Consider the following 21,942-nt stretch of genomic DNA (forward strand, 5'->3'; position numbering starts at 1 on the left):
AGATTGTGGATGAATCTACTCAGTCTAGCAATCTGGGGGGAGACACTGAGCCTATTCAAGAGAAAAGTCACGAGGAGTTTTCCAATTTACCTCCTATAAGGCGTAATCTTGTGCGTGCTCAACAACCTCCAGCAAGACTCCAAGACTATGTCACATTTGCTTCCAAACACTCCATCATTGAGGTACTAAACTATAATCGTGTCTCTTCCAATCATGCTAATTCCTGGCTGAAATTTCCAATCACATTGAACCACAAACCTTTAAAGAAGCTCAACTAATTCATGAGTGGAGAAATGTTATGAAGGTTAAACTTCATGCCTTGGAGGACAATCAAACATGGAGCATTGTGAAGTTACCACCAGGGAAGAAAGCTATTGGGAGTAGATGGATCTACAAAATAAAGTTCAAGGCAAATGGATCAATTGAACGTCACAAGGCTAAATTGGTTGCTCGTGGTTTTACTCAAACATTTGGAGTAGATTACAAGGAGACATTTGCTCCAGTAGCAAAATGAACTCTGTTAGGGTTCTACTTTCAGTAGCTGTGAATTGTGGTTGGCCATTGTATCAAATAGACATAAAAAATGCAATCCTCCATTGGGAATTACAAGAGGAAGTATATATGCAACTTCCACCAGGTTCTTCTCAAAGCAAAAATGGTATGGTTTTTCGATTGCATAAAGCAATCTATGGGTTGAAATAATCTCCACGTGCATGGTTTAGCAAGTTGAGTTAAGTGTTGGAAGCAGCTTGCTTTGCTCGAAGTAATGCAAACTCATCCTTGTTCACTCGTAAAGGAGCAACTGGTATATTGGTGGTTCTCATATATGTCGACGATCTCATCATCACAGGTGAAAATGAAGTTGAAATAGAACTCTCAAGAAATCTCTCAATCACACCTTTGCCATTAAAGACCTAGGGAGATTAAAATATTTCCTTGGCATTGAAATGGAAACGTCTCAAAAGGGTTTGTTTCTAAACTAGTGCAAGTATGTTATAAACCTTCTCACTGAGGCTGAATTACTTGATTGCAAGCCTGCTATCACTCTTCTTGACAGCAAACTAAAGCTTGATGCAGATGGAGAGCCTCTCACCGATGTGAGTCACTATCAAAGGTTTGTTGGAAAACTTATATACCTTACCATAACCAGACTAGATATTACCTATGTTGTGAGCCTGGTTAGTCAATTCATGCATGCACCATCTATGAAACATCTTATTGTCAAAATAATCCTACTCTACCTAAAAGGCTCTGTTGGTAGAGGTATTCTTATGAAGAACAACCACTCCACTCAAATTTGTGGTTACACTTATGCAGATTGGGCCGGGAATGCAATGATAGGAAGTCCTCCACTGGATATTGTATGTTTGTCGAATGAAACCTCGTCACATGGAAAAGCAAAAAACAACAAGTTATTGCACGTTCTATCGCGAAGGTTGAGTATCGTGCAATGACATCGACATCATGTGAATTAATTTGGCTCAAAGGGTTACTTTCAAACTTGGAATTCTCTAGCTCTACTCCAATGTCACTAATGTGTGACAATCAAGCAGCCATGCATACCGCTGCTAATCCAGTGTTCCATGAAAGGACCAAACACATTGAGGTGGACTATCACTACATTAGGGCACAAGTTCAATCCCAAGTTATTCAAACCATCTATACTCGTAGCCATGATCAATTGGCAGATGTGTTCACCAAAGCTCTCCCTTCAGCTTCTTTTCAACGTCTCCTTGACAAGCTTGGCTCAATCAATCTCCTCGATCCAACTTAAGGTGGAGTATTGGAAGATATGGTATATGACATGTGATGTCTAGTACCCATGCCGACAGTCCTCAGTTTTCCTTTTCCATGGGATTTAGTATTAAGCCTAATCCCTTAATTTGAGGAAGATTGACAGCTAGTTGACTTGTTGATATTTGTGTGTTAGTTGTTTGCTACAGTCCCTCAATTTAAGGGATGACAGCTTTAGGGTTTATCGGGTTAGTAGGATCTGTCAAGGGAAGGTTGCTTGTAACCTTCTACCTTATTATGTACCCCCCACCCCTCTTGTTCATTCAATAACATATGAAAAATACATTCAAACAAACTTAAAATTCCACAAGATTCTTTGGCTGCCAGGTGGAAGAAGTTGTTCAGGTGCTTAGGATATGCAAGACCAAAGGATCTACAAAGATTCCATTCATCCCAGTTACCTTTCTACTGAGGCTGTTTTTCATTTTTCCTATTTCAATACCAATAGAAAATTGCCACAATGAGACAAATAAAGTGTATAATTTTCCAAACGATGGGATAATTACATTAAGTTCATCTAAACTATAGGGAGGGAGGTTTGAACATGAAACCTTAGATATACAGATTAATGCTCTTAACCAACTGACCTATAAGCCTCTTGCTTAAAAGCAAAGTGTACGGAGCTCTTGAGAATTTGTAATTTATTACCCTGCTTGTACAAATAGATATTAATTTTATTTTTATATCTATTTGATATCCACATACACATTTGAAAAAAAACCACAATAACAGCAAGCAAAGACCATCAAAACCAAATTAATTTTGTGTACGTGATAGTTACACTGTGGATAGGATAAGACATTTACAACCATGCTCTCTATTTTTTTAGTTAAATTTTAACTAAAAAGACTGCATGTTACTTTAGGAACTCCCTAGAAAATCCTACTCAAATCACTCTCTAGTTTAGGGAGTTATAATGATCGTGGACCAATAAGAATAGAGTTTATTCTTTAAAAAGTTACTAAAATAGTGGTAATTAATACTAGGAGCTTCTTTCTCACATCTAGATTTAGGAGCTCCCCAATTTTAAGAGGTAGATAGGGAGTGTAATTGAAAATGGATTTTTCTAAATCCTCTTTACAATTTAGCTAGGACCTCATTTAGAGCACGTCTAGTGTTGCTAGGCTCCCTAAGCTATAGGCAACCAATCCCCTTACATGAACAATATTTGCCTTTAGTGAACAGTAATTGCTCAAGTGCATCTTCACCCCTAAATTGAATACGTCAGGCAATTTGTATTAAAATATTAGTATTTTTTATTTTATAAAATAATTATTTTTATTATAAAACATTTATTGTATTTTTAATTAATTTTCAATAATTTTTTGTATTTTTAATATTTTATCATTTTTATTAATGGTTGACGTCACCATGATGTTAGCCTTGTGTCACATCCCTCAAGCGCTAGGCCCGTGGAATTATGCTTGGTGGAGAGCCCAAGCTACTTGAATGGGTTGGAGTCAATTGCTAGGGGCATTGGGTCATTCAACAGCCAATACCCAAGGGAATTGCACCACGTTGGAAGTGCTCTTAGGGGAGTCCAAATCTTCTGCACTCATTTTTTGTGTGGCCTCTTTATGGTTTTTATCATTGATTGACACGTGTCCATAAACTTAACCCTCCTTATAGAGTTGTCCATAAACTTAACACGTGACAATAAATAACATAAGCCACACACAAAATAGGTGCAGAAGTGAACTTGCCATTCATGAGATTTGAGCATAAAACCTCTTGTACAAGAGGAATACTAAAAATTTCAATGCATCCATAATCCATATTATATTGGGCACATTAAAACTATCCTCATATATACAAGAAGAGTAATGTTAGATGGACAACATTTGTAAACTATGTGATGTGTCACCGACAAGAAATAAGCTTATTAATCAACACTTAAGTAATAATCCAATGATTAACAATCCGGTCTAGTGGTATTTCTCTTCACTTATAAGTGAGAGGTCTTAGGTATTCCTCTAGACTGTAGAAGATGATAAAGAGAATGAACATTCTGATTATGATGTTCAGACGGTAAAAGTTCGTTAATGAACATTCTGATTATAATGTTCGGACAATAAAACTGTGTTAATGAACATTCTAATTATGATGTTCGGAGGTAAAAGTTCGTTTATCGTTAGTGGGGGACAAGTAAGTCCCCTATAGGAGACACTAGCATACTCTAGGATTAAATATCTGCAAACCACATTTTTGTTTTATATTGAGTAACGCATATCCACATTTTTGTGTAGAAAAGAAGAAAAATGATGATGCCCAAGGGGGCCAAGAATCAGCTAAAGCAAGGATGATAATGTAATTGTATTATTTTCCAATTAATGTTTCAGTTGAGAACACCCATTTTCTAATATGTATGGATGACACGAGTTTAATACTTTGCTTAAGATCAGCCTATTATAGTTCCACTTCTTGCTATAACAAAAAGACTTGTCGGAAATCTAGTAGGTCTAGAAAGGCATGGGAGTCTTTGGGCGTATTTTATACGCTATTTCAAAAAAAATTTATTTTGTCCACTTAGGGTCCTGTTTTCGATATTCCCCTTCCCATGCACTTAAGGTCCTGTTTTCTCCACTCACCAACTTTTGTTTAATCCTTTCATTTCTGTAGCTAAAAACTGAAAACTGAAAACGAAATAGTTATCGAACGAACCCTTAGAAACCACAATAACAGCAAGCAAAGATGACCAAAACAAAATTGTTTTGTGCATATAAATTATAACTAAATTAAGGTATAAGTTATAGGCAAAAGTAAGTTACAGAATAACAACAAATTTACTAAAATGAAAAGATACCAAGATTTTAGGATGGGAATAGAATTGTTCTGACACTAGACCTACACTCCTTGCAATCTACCTTACTCCAAGGGATTGGCATGCTACAGCCCTACGAAACAAGACATTCTAATCTGCATTCATTTACAATCCGACACGACGTAGAGGGGTATGAAAGATTAGGCTCAATCAAACATTCAAGACAGCATAAGGAAGACGTATAACAATCCATATCCATGCTGCGCCATATAAATCCTAACCATGCATTTTCACGCCCTCTCCTCGTTCACATGATTTGGAACTTCGGCTTGGCTGTCCAAAGGCATATATTGTGCCATTATGGCCCTTATCTCCGAATCCATATATGACTGCAAAAATATCATTAAAGTATCAGCAACCTGAATCAACAAAAAGCGGAAAAGATTTGTATCCAGACTTTAATTAACTCCCCCAATAGAATCATTGTTTAACTATAGCAGTCCTCACAGGTTAAAAAGTTGATTAAAAGACTTGTGAATGCAAGGCAAAGTGGATTTCGTAGTCCGAGACACAGCCGAACAGTCTTTAACCATGAAGTCAACACACCAAAATCAATAGTGTGATAGGCGTAGTTAGTACCCTCATACTATCCGTACATCTCATGTCCTTTGAATCAACCACAGAAGACAAAACTAAAGACAGTACAAAATTTTTTGTCAATTTTGACCCTAAAAGCTACCCATATACGAAAATTTCTGTGTGCGCAAGAAAATACGTTCCATTATACCAATGGTAATTTATGGGGTTTCTCTAAACACAGACAATTCTAAAGCAAGACAGTCCATTTCCCTGCCAATAGCTTACAAAGAATAAACAGTTCCACTGTGCTTCACCATGAGTTCTATACTTTTATGGACATTTTCTAGTGTTTCTTTTTCTGTTAAAACATGTTCTAGTTTTAGATATTCAAAAGTTAAAGCAATTGCAGCACAACCTACGCACAACCAGAGTTCACCTGATGCATCAAGCATCGATAAACACAATATTGTCAACCTCAGGACAACAGCCACCAAAGATGATCCAATAATACCACCATTAATAGGAGACTCCAGCATTAACAATGATATGTATGAAGTTTGCAATGAAGAAATAAAGCAAAGAAAGCTCACTCGTAATCTGTATTTGTACACTAGGTATGCCCCACCAGCAGCCATTGCCAACCCTATCAAAATAACCCACACAGCAACCCATGCAGACGACTTTCCCCCACCAGAAGACTTACCTGCAGATTATCAAGGGAAGGACGTCAGAATAAGCACTTACAGTATACATATTCAGAAAATGTAAACGCTCCCGAGTTTCTGGACTCACTTATACAGGTATCATGGTCCCTGATATACAGAAGATTCCCACTGCAAGAGCAATCATAGCTCCCCCAGGTATTTTTACAGCTACATTCAGGGCACTGACAGGCTTTCCTATCTTTGCATTCATCAATATCTAAGGAAAAAATAATTTGAGCAACAATTAGATCCAAGATATGTCATTGCAAAGATTCAGGATGATCGTCTACTTTTTATGTCATATAGGCTGCTTTAATTAATAGCAAGGTTAAGAAGTTCAGCATGCCACAAAACCTCTACACTGATCTCTGGTTGATCGCATAAATATAGAACCAAATTAAATATGACCATTCAGATCTGGAGCAGGATATTTGCTTGACATGGATCGCCCACTGGCTTACCACAATGTTTTGGATAAAGCTAAATTTCAATAAATTATCAATAACATGCAGTTTTATAAGATTTCCAGCAGGTCCAAGACTCTCCAAGTATAACTTAACCAGTAGGATGCAAACCAACTGAATAAGCGACAAAACCTAGCTTGTAGATACTTACATTGTTTCCCATCCTCAATCATTCAAAACTTAAAACACCAAAGCATCTGGAGGAGAATAATAAACACAGTGCTAGGGGCATAAATTGCTGTGACCTAAAAATCTTTGGCTCTACATATTATTGCAGTTTCGTTGGTGAGTCCCATTACTCCCTATTTATGCAAGGCCATAGTCTCAGGTTATATACGAAACCATAGAAGAATACTCAAGTAGATCTATTCATGCATAGGCATATACAAGCAGACCATTTCAATTCAATATACAGCATAGCAAGGTTAACAACTTCTGTAGCATGTCGTGATGCACCATTGTGACGTTAATCCATTTGTAAGTTTACGCTGGATCACAATGAAACTTTAAAAAATAACACAGCAAAGGAAGCACAGACTTAATTTCGAGTGGTCTGAACTATATCTTTTTAGATGCATACCACATAGATTTATTCTGTATTACAGTAAAGCTGACAACCAACAACAGGACATGCCAAGGAGATGATTTTTCTTACCTTCACAACTTTTAACACCATCGCCCTTAAACCCGGGAGGACACTGACATTGGACCTTTCCATTATCCTGTCCAGAAAATAACCTTACTTAAAATTTCAATTATTTGATACGAGAATAAAAACCATAGGCACTGAGAGCAGAGTTTTCTTTTACAGAAAATGGGAATGCACAAAACCCCTTACTGTGCAAGCAGTGAATACATGCCCATCTCGAGCTTCATGCCAACAACCTCCATTGTTTACCTTGCACCTCCCAGGCCCACTTGCTGGAAATGAAAGGTAATATTCCTCAATGAAAAGTCATAATGCAGAACAAGGAAAAATTTGTATGGAAGAAAGGAAGAAGCTGAACCTTTAATTTTTTATTTTTTATTTTTTTAGGCGAATTTGAGCTATTCTTTTATTACAATGAAGAAGAATAAAAGAAACTATATTTCAGTGCAGAATAATTCCCTGAAATTTGGCTTCCCTAGTTAAAATTTATGGCTGTTTTAGTTTATCTTTTATTGTTACCTTCACAGGTAGTGTAACCATCTCCTTTAAATTGCACACCATCAACCAGAGGGCACTCACATACCCTCCCACGAAATGTATCCTGAGGAAACAAATCATAGTCACAAAAAACAAGAGTTAGAATACCCATTACTTTCAATTTTCAAAAGATATATGATCAGCTAGTGGGTTACAATTTATACCTTGCAGGCTGTGAGGTTGGCTGCTTTATCCTGCCAGCAACCACCATTATTATCCAAGCACTCATTCGTCTCCACATCTACCATGAATAAATGGTAAACCAGCACTTTATTCCAGAATGAAAACAATCAGAAGGAGATAAGAAACACCACAATAACAAGAGGGGCCTACCAGTACTCAAACAAACAGCTGGCTCAGTAGTTTCCTCGAACCCAGAACAGATGGCTTTCAGAACTGCACCTTTCTCCAACTTGCCTGCAAGCAAATATTTTAGAGATGGAAGCTTCTCGATTGCTATCTGAGAAATAAAAGAACGACGACAAACCTCGGTATTGGTGATTATTGACAACAACGGTAGGCAATATGGTTACATCACCTCTTGTTCCTTTCCCAACCTACAAAAAATGTTCTTGTCAAGCTAGTATAAATAACTAAACCAATATCACCGATTCAAAGAATTGCATTACAGGACCACTATTGCTCAAACACACTAGAAACATGTTAATGGAGTAGATAAATCTTAAAAAAGAAAAAAAATGCGAAAGGAAAAAGACCTGAGCATCTTGCTCTTCTTTCAGAACAGTATTTTCTGAGTCCGCATTACGGTCTCCCATACAACTCTCAATCTTCTTAATATCAAGCCCTGACAACACCACATAAATATTAGAAACTCATTCTACATTAATCATTAATCGTCTTAGAAACAGCAAATGCAATATATAATGATTTACCAAGAGATTTAATGACACCATCAGCACATTCCTTGTTGTACTTTTTCTCCTTCATGGGACATCTAATTTGAAAATCAGTTACGTAGTCCCACCATACCCAAGGCTTTTTGGTCTCATTTGCCACTCTAAAAACACATAGCTGCCTTAAATTTTCAAGAACCACATCTTTCCCATCGTAACCACTGCTGAAGTCTTGTTCTGGATCAGGAGCACAATATCTTCCATGATTGATGCACTGAGACTTGCACTGTTTGCTTAAAGTAAATGCCCGAGGACAGTACCAAGTTATATAATGAGGTGTGAACTGAGTGTAACCGCCTTTTTCAAGTATTTGGGCTGCACCCCTAAAATCCTTCATAAATTCCATCAACATGTCACATTTAACCCCACATTCATCGTTGCTGTTGGTCCACAGTTCATATTCCACACGATCATCTGGATGTGGAACAGCTTCTCTCCAGTCAAGATTCACATTGACCATATCACCAGCACTGATTGCTTTCTTTAAAATTTCGCCAAACCTTTTTTCAATGAGCGCAGATGGTATTGTTATGTTCTCAATGTATTTGGAAGTTGAACCATCCTCTTCGGGTGAGTCCATGGTTATCAATGCCTCCTCAATATTATCAGCAACAAGAACTGCAGAAGCCCCAGCTTTCTGGGCATTCCAAACCTTCAAGGCAAAGAAGCAATCTGGAAAGCACGAACAACAGTTTTTAACTTTTAACACACGAAATGCACGGTTAAAACAGGGGGATAAATACATGTATATTAAAAATCACCAAAGTAGGATCATAAATTTAATATAAGAGACTTTTACAGATACAGACAACAACAATTAAACATATCTGCTAACAAGAAGCAAATTAATCAGACTTAAGAATCGATTGTCTGCACCGTCTAAACAAAAGAAGAGCTAAACAAGGCAAATTGATCAGACTTGGCAAAAATGGCATCTCCAAATCCAGCCAAAACAGACAAATTGAAGCGTATATGTTTCAATAGCACACAAACTACTCAGAAAAAGTCAGAATTACAAAAAGTTATCCCCAAAATGAACCGAAACACACCATTCGAACCGAAAAACTCACAATAGCATTCAAATTAGCCAAAACTACAAAAAGCGTAACTCCCAAATTAACCAAAACAAGCAAAATTGAACCCCAAAATGCATAGAAACTATCAAATTGCTCAAAAATGAAAAAAGGGCACCTCCTAAGTAAACCAAAGCAATCAAATTGAACCTCAAAACTCACGAAAAAATCAAATCAAATCAAACTATCGAAAAAAATTACAAAAAGGGTACCTCCACGATCGACCAAAACGAAAGTTGGGAGAGCTCCGGGGCTCGATTTAAACGTAATCCCAAATTCAGAAAACTCCTTGCATCCCTTCTGATTCTCCTTCGGATACACCACGGCGCCGGCCATGCTGCCGCCGTACTGAGGAATCCCGAAGTTGCCAATGGCACTGTCGTACGTGCCTTTGATTTTATCCGGGGATGTGACCCTCAAGCTGTTCTTCTCCACCACGAATCTCCCATTCGCCATAGACAGCAGCAGAAACCCTAGAAAGAATCTCAGCGCTGCTGATCTCTGCAGCTCCATCATCCCACAAGATAGCAGAAAAAAAAAAAGATTGGGATTTTTGGAATCGAATTTACTGGACACACACAGATAAAGCTAGTTTTTTTTTCTCTCAATTCTTCATAATTTGTTGGGTTTGTGAATTTGTTTCTGAAAAACCCAACAAAAAAAAATGAAAAAATAGAAACCGGGCTTTTGCTGAATCGGTGGATTTATGAAAAATGTATGAGAAGTTGGAAAAGCTAACAAGATCTCCGCTGTCCTTTATTGCTCTGCATAAATGTCTTTTACTCCCAACTGATATACTTTTTAATATACTTTTTCTTAATTTTATAGTTAATGGAAATTAACCTAAGTTTGAATCGAGCTAATGACGCTGTATGGGATTCCTAAATTGCCCATGAAACTTGCGATTCACGCCAAAGAATTGAATGGTAGTTTGGTCAGCTCAAGTGAAGTCCACAGAATCTGGAGTCTGTCAAGTGTCACCTAACATTTTCCCTGAGACCAAAAAGTCTTGCAACATGTTGCTTCCCTCGATTTTTTCTTTTAACCCATTGTTTACTAGTTTTGAATTTAAAATATTTTATTTACAATAAAAAGAAATAGTACTAGATTTTAATATTAAGTAACAGTTTTTTAGTAAAAAGAAATAATATTAGATCGTTGTTTTTCTTAATGGAAAATGGGAATGCCGCTTTAGGAGTAGAGTGTCATCTACTTTAAAGCAAAATTAAGGTCAGTTATGCACATAAGAGTGAGTAAATCTGACCATTGATCTATTTTATGCTTTACATACATCAATGATCATGATCAGCCCATACTAAACGTGCATACTAATCCTAATATCCTTATTTATTTTTTTATTACACTGCATATCGATTTCAAAGGTAATTTTATATTTCCAATTTCGTGATCAAGTATTTCGAAGCAGTGATAGGGTTAGTCGCGCAAGTGTGTGTTGCATTATAGGTTCACAATTCATCAACACCAAGATCATTGTTAGGGTCAATTACGTATCTATGTCAAAGTTGAATATTGTTGTTGATGCATTTTAACATCCTTAAATTAATTAATATTTAAGGGAGGGAGAGAGTTCGAAATTTTTCTAGTAATTTAGGAGATGGAAAATTTCGAACCCAATGCTCTATCTATTGAAATATTGGACTGCATACATTTTAACATTTAATTCTACATACATTAACGATCAATATCAACTCACGTAGGTCTTAACACGTCACTCTATTTATTAATAGATTGCAAATCCATATTCAAAATACAATTTTATAATTTCCAATTTCATGATCATATGTTATGGATGCGAATCATTTTATATATTGTGTCACATCCCAGACTCGGCTCCGCCGTAGCACGATATTGTCCACCTTGGGCTCCAGCCACGCCCTCATATTGTAAGATCCCACATCGACCAACGAAGAGGGGGTGATGTGCCTTATATGTACATGCTCCCCTCCCTATTACACAAGACCTTTTGGGAACTCACTGGCTTCGGATTCCATTGGAACTCCGAAGTTAAGCGAGTTCGGGCGAGAGCATTCCCAGGATGGGTGACCCACTGGGAAGTTCTCGTGTGAATTTCCAAAAACAAAACCGTGAGGGTGTGGCCGAAGCCCATACAAATACTTATGGCCTCCCATAGTAGCTAGCATAGCTGAGTGTTGGTTTGGGAAATGGAGCCGGCTTCTCTGCCCTCCCACTTCCCATACACTCACATCCTTCTATTTTGTACGGTCATGGTTAAGCCACGTCAACATTTTATATTGATTTTTTTTAGAGATAATAAGACAAAAAGCAATAGTAATATAAAATGTTGATGTGGCTTAACCGTGACCACACAATAGGAGGGGACGGGAGTGTATGGGAAGTGGAAGGGCAGAGAAGCCAGATCCTTGGGAAATAAATACTTGCAACTGCATTCAGAATCCAGTATGGTCGTGTTGGCCTTTAGTGGACTCAGGGTAGTAATGAAGTCGAGCACCTCCTCATTAAGTACGTTCCTTCCTTACTTTGGGCTTTTCTTCCTTTGGGCCTTTGTCTCCCTTCTTTCCCTTGGCCGGTACTATTTTATGGGTCGAACAAGGACCCTATGTTAACACAATCATGATAAACAAAAATTTAGTGTGTTTTAAAAGGAATACTCTGGATGTTCTAACCGTAAGATCTTAACTTTTGTATTTTTAAACAAAGATTTAACAGTTAAAATATCCAGAGTATCTCATACTTTGAAGTACAATGAAAAATACCCATAATAAATAATATATTGTTGTAGGCATAATTTACTGAATAATTATGGAGACCTTAGAGAGAAAGGTGCGGCAATAGGTAGAGAGAATGAGAGAGATGTGTAATTGTGGATGTGTGTGTATCACCCCATTGTGCCTTTATTTATAGTAGTAGGATAGGTAAAAACCTTTCCCTTTAGGATTACAACATTTAATAGGTAATCTACTCCTAATAGGAATATAAGAGATATTCCAAGATATACTATGATTTACACAATCACATCTCTAATCTAATAAGATTGCAACACTCCCCCTTGAGTGTGTAAATACTCAAATAAATGGCGCATTAGGTCTTCAGTGATGAAGCAAGTATAGTTGATGAAGCTGTCAGCACAATGAGGGAATGCAAGTCTCAGATTAACGGAAGAATGCATAAAAAGTAAAACTCACAAAACCTTGCTATGTAAAACCTAAGGTGGGACAAAAACCCGTAGTCTAAGGAGAAAAGTGAGAAGTTGCATTAAGTCAAAAGTATACATCTTTTGGACGCAAGTAGAATAGCTCACAAGGGTATGATCAGCCTAGGATGGGTGCCTCGTTAAAACCTAGTTAGGTAGCAAAAACCCAGTGGGAAAAATGCTCCTAATCGTAGGGGAAAATAGTATATTAAAATCAAGTGAGTATACTTCTGGATACTCCCCCTAAGTTTGACATAACTTCCAAATGAGAACTACAAGCATTTGCATATGAATAGTTAGGCATACCAATTCCTTGGACAAGCTTCTGGAAGATTGACTTCGGCAGTGACATCGTGTAGAGGTCAGCAAGGTTGTCTGAGATCGGCTTGCATGACTTTAATCTCTTGATGCTTTGCTGATGTAGATGTAGACGCAATATGTCTTGATGTTGACTTCGTTAATGTATCATAGCCTGGTTGGGTTGATACATGCGGCCTAATCTTCATGGATCATCGTTGGGACTCAATGATGGATGAAAACACAGCAAGTACTTCGAAATATGCTCAACAAGAACTCCTAACCATATCTCACTTGTGGCGTAGTGAAGTGAGGTGAGTCTTGGAACGATTCAAAGATTTCACAACTAAGGTCATATTATGGACCTCCAAAATATTACGATATCCTTAATGGTAAAGACATAACCGTTTGGGGATTTTGCCTTGTGCGGGTTTGATAAGTAATCAGCGTCAGCATAACAAACAAGGCAAGCATCATTTCGAGGATTAGGGGGTTGGATCTGCTGAGATGCGTTGGGATTTGCCCTCGCAGTACCTTCAAGGTACGTCTTTAATACCAATTCAGTAGTTACGTGTAGGCGCGGTGCTGCATCTTTACCAAGATCAACATCGAAGGAGATGTCCTGTCTAAATACAATGAGCTAAGTACAGCAAAGCATAAAGTTGAACTTTAGATATGGAATTTTGGATTCCATAACCTTTTCAAGGATCTCATTTGCATATAACGTATGGACGATCAAATGTATACTCAAAGGTGACACATTCAGGATGTAGTTCGACTAGTAGACCAACATACCATCAGAACAATGCTTCCCCTTCGGGTTAAGGCATAAACGAGTTTTCCCAATATCCTTCATCTCAAATTCCATCTTCAGGTGCGAGGCAATTTTCTCAAGCTCTTCCAGAGTCTTAGTGAGATTCATGTCAACAACATAAATTGTAACTCTAGCAATTTGGAATAAGACTTCATAGTTTAACACGCAAGGGCATAATTCATATCCCTAACTGATCAAATAATCACTTAGACAGGTATACCACATCCATCAGATTGTAAGTGAAAGCATGACACAAGTTAAGAGGGTGTTCCGTGGTTTGGAACTTTTTGAACCAGTCCATGTAATTCTTCAAGAACTTACATGTCAATCACCATATCAATATCCCCATGAGAGAAATACTAACCACATTTCATCATGCTGCTATCACTCACAGGACGTTTGAGAGAAATCTTGCGCTGTAAGGCATGCATCATATCGCACTATTTCATTCATCTCATACACTTAATTTCCCATTTGTAACACAATAGGGTTACCTTGGGCAGTGTAGGAACGACAGGTCCAATACACAGTTTGGTAAGGAATTTGACTTGGATTGTAACTTTAGTTGTCCAATCAGTTCTACATTTTCACTTAATCAACGGAACATGGTTCGATATCGTCGCTTTTCATTTATGTCGGTAGCTACCATATAAGTGAAAACATCATCGATGGTAATCTCATTTCAATTCCATTTAGCTCATCCAAACTAGTATACTGGACTAAGAACTTCAAGTTTCAGCAGTAATCCGGATTAATCCATGAGATGGAAATGATTTGAGACAACAATCAAGTTTAGATTCATTGTTGTGTCGTATCTTCCTTTTCTTGGGAAGTGAATCCTACGAACCAAATGATTTGTCATGCTCCAGGCCAATACAGATTGATTGGCTATCCGCCGGTTTACTGGACTATCCAACAAGGGCGTCCAAACCGTCCAACATGGGTGGCACACCCTCTAAGAATGTTAACTCGACGTTCGTTAAGTACGTCTATTCTTGCAAACATGTTTGTAGCTGGTATATGATCTTGTCACTTTAGCTAGATTAGAGAAATGCGTCTGGGGAAACATTCTGAAAGCTAGAATTCATCGCACTTGCTTATCACACTTGTGCGGTATGGGGACTGAGATGAGACATAGGGTAACGTCCACGTAAATTCGCGTCATTCTACTGGAACATTGACGTTCTTATCTCCCCTTAATGGCGGGAAAACTGTCTCATTAAAGTGACAACCCGCAAATAAGCGGTAAAGAGATCGCATGCAAGGGCTCAAATAAAGCTAGTATGGGGGAGAATCATAATCGACAAAAGATACACATCATTCTTTGAGGACCCATGGTGGTACGTTGCGGTGGCGCAACTTAGCACATGTAATGCACACCTAAATGCGTAAATACGAAAATCGTCAGGTTCGTACCCAGTAACCAACTGTAACATCATATAGGTTGGGTGGTAATGGGCCTCAATGCTAACCAACATAGTTGCGTACAAGATTGCATAGCCCTAGGCAAAAACAAAAAAACTTGGTACGTTTACCAAAATTTGGGAGATCATTTAAATTGCGCTTTATGATTGCTAGGCGAGGCTATTTGGGGTGAACATGGGAATTCAATGTTCAATAATAAACCCAAAATACATGTAATACTTATCGAAAATCGTTGATGTAAATTCTCTGGTATTATCCAGTTTCCTGGACCTTAAGGGATAAGTAGGGTGGTGAACCTTTAATCGACCAGGAGGTTTAGTAGCAATGTGTGTGGACAAACATATGACCAGTTTGTCGATTCATCAACCAAAACCATAAGTATTTATATGGTCAGCATTTTGGTTGGATTAGTCCACATATATTCCCTTGAATCCACTGTGAAAAAGAGTCATTTTGTATCTTTGCTAGGGATGATTTTAGAAATCAAATTTCCCAAAATGAGCGGGTTTTGGCAAAGTGTGCTTGTAGGCACAAGATCCTTACTTCGAGTAAGGAGATACGTCGTAGCATCATTGTTTGACCTAAGTGTCCCAAAAGGTCATGCAAAAACAAGTAAATTGCTCGAATCACCTAGCTCCAGGTCGACCACATATGACATGCTTCCAGTTGGGAGACAACCCATTGGCCCTAAATCAAAGCTTCAGGCTCATTTTTGGAGGTGGTGCAAAGATATTTCATTCTATTTTCTTCAGTGGTTCATTTATGATCATTGTCATCTCAAATATCCTTAAAAACTCAACGTCAGGGAGAATTTAAGGTCCCTTAAATGGTGATTCAGTACCATTCATACAACGAGGAGTGTGCTAACGCTCTTAATCAGGTTGGATAGACCTGAAGTCGTTGTTAGAGATATGATTTAGGTATAAAGTTAGTGTGCATAGTACACATTCATCCAGACAACTAACTTTCCCACATTCCTACCTAATCACGTGTTTAATTGAATCAGTCACATGTATTAAGAAACATGATTCAATTAACTCATATTCGAGGACAATATCAATAAGATTATCCATAAGTAAAACATACACCAAACTTGAATCCAAGAACATGGAAAAATGTTCACAAAGTAAATGGTTTACTAAGGGGATTCGGACAACAAGGCCATCCATGTCAAAATGTTTCTTTTCCAACAATGTTTGGTGAAGCAAAATTAGTCACACATATTGACTACTAGAATCGTACTCTCAACAACATTGGTAGGGGCACGAACAAATGCATAACCAATGATCTATTCCATCAAAACGGAAGTAGATTCTGCAGGGTTGAGGTTTAGGAATATTATCCCTTATTCTTGAAGTTTTAGGTCTTAGGTACCAAGGATCACGCTTCCGAGCATGATGCCACACGTTGGCAGGCCCTGATTCTACCATATGTTTGTGGTAGTAATCAGATTCGAGAATTTGGTAAACTTCCACTTTCTACACTACTGCTTCAGGGGCGAGTTAGAAACATGGAAAGACGAGAAAAGTATTCTCTAGTCAAAATTTGATCAAATTTATAAACTTCAGAATTGCACTCATTCATGGACGTAATCATGATGTGCTTCAGGAAATGTTTTTCATGATGAGACAGTCCGTATGAGCGAGCCAAGGAGCCATGGAATCCTCATTTGAGAAGTGGAGATTCACGTCTTATACCCCACATAAAGTGGTTTCTATTAGAAACGTCCATATCAGGAAAATCGAACTTGTGATAGTTCAACAATCCACTGAATTGGAGGGAACAAGATTGTGATTGGTGTTATGGCAATGAATCATCCATAAGCATCAAAGTTAGAACATTCGATTTCTAAGACATGGTTTTCATGAAAAACGTCGGGTTTTCATAGGTGTATTGTTTTATGAAATCTTCAAGTTTCAAATGCACTAAATTTGAAACTAAAGGTTCAATTTAGTTTATGAACGTTTAGTTCATAAAAGAGAGGTTCCTGCAAGAACACAGAATGCAATATACAACTAAGTGTAATGGATTTAAGGTTCTTCGGGAACTCAAGTGTGAGCGCTTCGGGACTACGAAAGTATGTCAACGGTTCAAAGTATAAAAATAAATTATTGAATCGTTAATGTCCAAAAGTGATCTTCAGGTCAATAATTTTAGATTCATTATTAGAGTAATGGACTGCAGGTCACTTTTAATTAATTTAATAGATTGAGACCAAATGGGGTCGATCGTAGAAGCAAAAATAATATTAACATTCGGATTAAAATTATTTAAAGTGCTAAATAATAGCATAGAGTCGAAAAATATAGCCAAATTTTTTATTTTTTTTGGCTTAGGTTGGCTGCAAGCCACGTGTTTAGTTGGGAAGCCCAGCCGTGAAGGCTGGCATGTTGGACCAAATAGGGCGAATGGGACAATAGGGCTAAGAAAAAGCTGCAAATTTTTCTTTGGTGGGCTATGGAACTGAGTCAAACCAACCAAGCCTTCGGCCTAGGATCTGTGTGCTTACAGCAATGCCCAGAGGGCTGCTGCCAAGGTCCATCGCAAAAAAAAAAAAAAAAAAAAAAATAATCGGCATTGTTAGGGTTTTACAAACCCTAAGTTTGCTTCTAATTTATTAATATACTTTGACTCACAATTCCACATAGTAATTTAATTACGTAATGCAAGAAACAAATATTTATACTAACAAATATATGAACATATACAATATATATATATATATCGGAAGGAAAATATAAACATAGGGGAGTTCATGCTTCATGGTCGTTTCAAATATCTTACTTTATTTTAAGCGTACCTGATTGGCAGAAAACAATAAAAGCATTTTAATTTGTAGAAGATCATTCTCGGAAAGCCGGAATTGCATCTCCAATGCGCTGTATCACGTTCAACATAGAAAAATTAAATTGAATCAATAACATGTAGATTAATTCAATAAAATAATTAAATTAATCATAAAAAGAATGATTAAAATGCAATACTCCCCTGATTGAAGATCAAACTCTCTTGTTAGCGCAGCGTCAAGAGCATGCTGATAACGTATTATAGGCATAATTTACTAAACAATTATGGAGGTCGTAGAGAGAGGGGTGTGGCAATAGGTAGAGAGAATGAGAGAGATGTGTAATTGTGGGTGTGTGTGTATCACCCCATTGTGCCTTTGCTTATAGTAGTTGGATAGGCAAAAACCTTTCCATTTAGGATTACAACATTTAATAGGTAATCTACTCCTAATAGGAATATAAGAGATATTCCAAGATATACAAGGATTTACACAATCACATTCCTAATCTAATAGGACTGCAACCTATACAAGTTCCTCAATTGTACAACAATATTGTGTGGTACTAGAAAATCATTACCTAATATAATCAATTCATTCGTGTAATGATACATGAATTGGTTATGGATATTATATCTTAAAGCATAAACTCGACATCTACCTATATTATAACTCATGAATTAGTAATACTACTTGACATTATTCTAATACTACCAATTTTTCTCCCATTCTACATACATCATCCATCACATCTAAAATCTCAACACTGAAAAATAAAATTTTCTTTTTAGATTTATACTATAAACATGTGTTCAAACCAATATATATCTTAACTTTGTGCAGTGAACCACAATATTGACACATACAAAACAACATGGTATTTCAAAAAAATTATTACACTTTCTGTGTGGTAATTCTAGAATCTAAACTAAAGGGGGAAGGACATTTAAACTTAAAGGTAGAAGGAGAAGGACAATGTAGAAGGAGAAGGACAATGCTAATGCTCTAGTCAACTCGCCTACATTCAGACCTACTAATTTTTTTAAAAATTTAGTCAACCGCTTTATATAGTTCATAGTTGGCGATCTCTAATAACTATGTTCATGTGTTCCAAAACCATGGCAGTCCTCCCCACATGCTTCAAAAGGACCCCATAAATCTTATTTCTAATCCTCCCATAAGCTTCCAATCAGAATAATATTTGTTATCCAACCAGTCACAAACTTTCTTAATCTGGCACATCATCTCAGCCACATAGCTCTCTGATTCCAGGGAAGTGCTTTTTCTCATAAGCACATCATCCATGTAGTTCTCAAAGCTGGCCAAAATCATCTCCTGGATTCACCATGCAATGACTTTGCCAGGTTTGCAGCTACAAATAAAGCCACTTCCCTTCACCTAACCTTGTGAAGAGTTTTCCTTCTTTATGGCAAACCCGAAACCAGCTTCATTCTTATGCTTGATCTTCATTATACATTTGCCCTTAGGTTTCCTATCACCATGAGTTTTACTTGGTTTATGAGAATGGTTTGTAGCCTCCACTGAACTTTCCATACTAGGGGCAAAAGACGGGGTGAGATCAGCTTCCAAAGCTACTTTTATCCATGAAGTTGCATTTTTCTTTCAGTTAAAGGCAAGTTTTAGTGCTTCCCTAATGGAGCTGGGGTTGTATGAATTTGTGTCATTAGCCGTTACTAGACTAATGTTGGTCGAGGACTGAACTATTAACCACACTCAAGCCACGTCATTTTCAAGATCTAACAATTTGTTTACTGATAATAACTGATATTCATCCCTCTTCGATGCTTGGAGTTCTGAGTATCTGTTGAAAAATGTAACAACAAAATGCAAAATAAGTGAAACACATTAGATACCAAATCAATAACAATTTCATATTTTTTGCATCCATCGATCATTAAGAAAAATAGATAGATGCTCTACTAGATAAGCATGCAGAACTTCGAAGCGATTCTTTGTTTTTTTTATGTTCCTCCCCATTCCAAATTGTGAGTATGTAATAAGTATGAGGCAGAAATTTGCATAAGCATACGTTAGCACGGTACCTTAGGCATTTGATCAATGTCTCAGCAGCAGAAGCCTCTTCAAAGCCTCAACTGCAATAAGCATCGCAACGTCTTTATGTCTTAAAACTTCCTGCATATCATATATGACAGTTCTAGCTCGATTAGCAAGCTATCAGGGTGCGTTTGGTACGTGGGATGGGACGGAACAGAGTGGGACGGAACCGTTCCGTCCCACGTTTGGTGCGCTAAAATTATGTGGAACGCGCGTCCCACGGAACGAAAATGGGTTAGATTTTGGTTCCCCCTCCCCCCCTGGAACGGGTTTTTCCATCCCGTGGGACACAAACTTTATAACTTTTTGGACAACAATACCCCTCTTATTTTTCATTAATTACATTGTCTACCTCCCTTTCTCTCCCGTAACCTCCTCTCTTCTACCCTTGTCTCTCCCGTAGCCCTCCTCTTCCTCCACCACAAACCCAGTAACCCAACTGCTAACCCAATCCCAGCAAACCCATCCGACGACGACGACGTCACCATAGCAAACCCTCTTCTTCTCCGGCGCCGTCTGGCGTCACGAACATGACCCGTATCTCGTAATCTCCGTCCGTGTAAGTGAGGTGGATCTGATCCGGAACACAACCCGATTCGAAGCTAAGCTCGTCATTCCTAATCTGAGGTGGCGAGCAGGTGGGCGGTGCCGGGGAGGGGGTTGTGGTCCTGGTCGAGGTGGTTGGCGAGCAGGTGGGCGGTGCCGGGGATTAGGACGAAGTCGCCGATTTGGAGAGGGAGATTGGGGAGAGAGAGAGTGAAACAGTTTGGTGGGTCGGAGGGAAGAAGGTGGATGCTGCACGGAGGACGATTGAAATCAATTTTGGGATTTTTCTGTGTTTGATTTGAAGAGAAAGAAATTGTTTGGGGGTCTGATTCGTCATTTTTTTTCGTTCCGTCCTATGCATACCAAACATAACACGAACCTCCATTCCGTTCCGTCCCGTCCCATCCCGTCCCGTCCCGTCCCGTCTGCGTACCAAACGCACCCTCAATCAACGGTCAGACATGCCTCGTAAAATTAAATGAATCAAACAATACCTTGCCAAGTGGGGATAGAGACTTCCGCAATATCTTTCTTTCTGACCGGTTGTTATCATTAGCCAAATTAAACATCATCGCTGAATCTGAGGAATGCTCATAGTTCTTCACTGGCACGAAGATCCTACTGGAAGTTTCAATTAGTTTCTTAGCTAGATGATCATCACTATTTCTTGTTTTACGACTTGAATTGTCACCTGAACCGTAACACGTAGCCGTACGAACTGAAGAAGCTTACCAAAGCAGAAAGAGTAGGAAGGATTCTATAAGGACAACTGATGATCAATTCATTATAATTTTGAAAGGAAAGCAAACTAGAGAACCAATATGTCCTTGGAGCCATACGATGACGAAACAAGCAAGCAATGAGCTCACACAACTGACAGTTGTACAATGATCATACAAAGAGTTAATTTGTGGTGCATGACAAATTTGATTACACATGCTTATAATATTATACGAAAGTGAGTTAAAATTAGCATTTCTAAGTATTATAACAAGTAGATTTTGCCACTTAAGGGTTAGATTATGGTTTAATAGGGTTTAATTAGCAGTACAATCGTCAAGTCAAATTCTCAATTCTACTTCACTTACCCACCGTAAATTTTCTCATTAACAAAATACAAAATGGCTTACTTGTAGTACATCTACCAAATTTCTGTAATTAGTTATCAAAATTCCGAAAGGCAGACCAGAGGATCATTTCAACTTGTGGAAGAAGAAATAGCGAGACTCTCACACAAGCACTATAACTACAGTGAACAATTGGCTTCATCTCATGCTTGACAACTAGGGTGTCTGCAACTTCTCCCCAATTTCAATTCCTTCACTTCGTTG

General features: G+C 37.9%; 1 protein-coding gene and 1 long non-coding RNA gene across 3 annotated transcripts; both read right to left on the reverse strand.

The window, feature by feature from the left end:
• Positions 1-4,486: 4,486 nt before the first annotated feature.
• On the reverse strand, positions 4,487-10,276 carry LOC126621674 (vacuolar-sorting receptor 3-like). The gene is made up of 12 exons (XM_050290216.1): positions 9,688-10,276; positions 8,382-9,074; positions 8,205-8,293; positions 7,976-8,045; positions 7,822-7,905; positions 7,653-7,729; positions 7,471-7,552; positions 7,141-7,223; positions 6,958-7,024; positions 5,927-6,055; positions 5,725-5,837; positions 4,487-4,944 (listed from the first exon to the last, which is right to left on the reverse strand). Exons 1-12 carry the CDS (start codon positions 9,989-9,991, stop codon positions 4,846-4,848), a joined length of 1,890 nt encoding a protein of 629 aa, XP_050146173.1. The 5' UTR covers positions 9,992-10,276; the 3' UTR covers positions 4,487-4,845.
• Positions 10,277-12,501: 2,225 nt separating this feature from the next.
• On the reverse strand, positions 12,502-21,376 carry LOC126621680 (uncharacterized). Of its 2 annotated transcripts, XR_007623132.1 has the most exons (4): positions 21,106-21,376; positions 20,053-20,143; positions 18,005-18,083; positions 12,502-12,594 (listed from the first exon to the last, which is right to left on the reverse strand). It is a non-coding gene; the product is annotated as an uncharacterized LOC126621680 (long non-coding RNA). The 2 variants fall into 2 exon arrangements; XR_007623133.1 differs by lacking the exon at positions 12,502-12,594 and having other exon boundaries at positions 17,989-18,083.
• Positions 21,377-21,942: the final 566 nt, after the last annotated feature.

Source organism: Malus sylvestris, chromosome 5, assembly GCF_916048215.2.
Source record: "Malus sylvestris chromosome 5, drMalSylv7.2, whole genome shotgun sequence".
In the NCBI taxonomy this organism is placed as follows: domain Eukaryota; kingdom Viridiplantae; phylum Streptophyta; class Magnoliopsida; order Rosales; family Rosaceae; genus Malus; species Malus sylvestris.

Excerpts from the sequence above, each read along its gene's own strand:
- LOC126621674 (XM_050290216.1), bottom strand. The coding sequence starts at position 9,991 with ATGATGGAGCTGCAGAGATCAGCAGCGCTGAGATTCTTTCTAGGGTTT. Across the intron at positions 8,046-8,204 it reads AAGAAGAGCAAGATGCTCAG|GTTGGGAAAGGAACAAGAGG; the intron begins GTCTTTTTCCTT and ends CATTTTTTGTAG. Across the intron at positions 7,906-7,975 it reads CAATAATCACCAATACCGAG|GCAAGTTGGAGAAAGGTGCA; the intron begins GTTTGTCGTCGT and ends ATTTGCTTGCAG.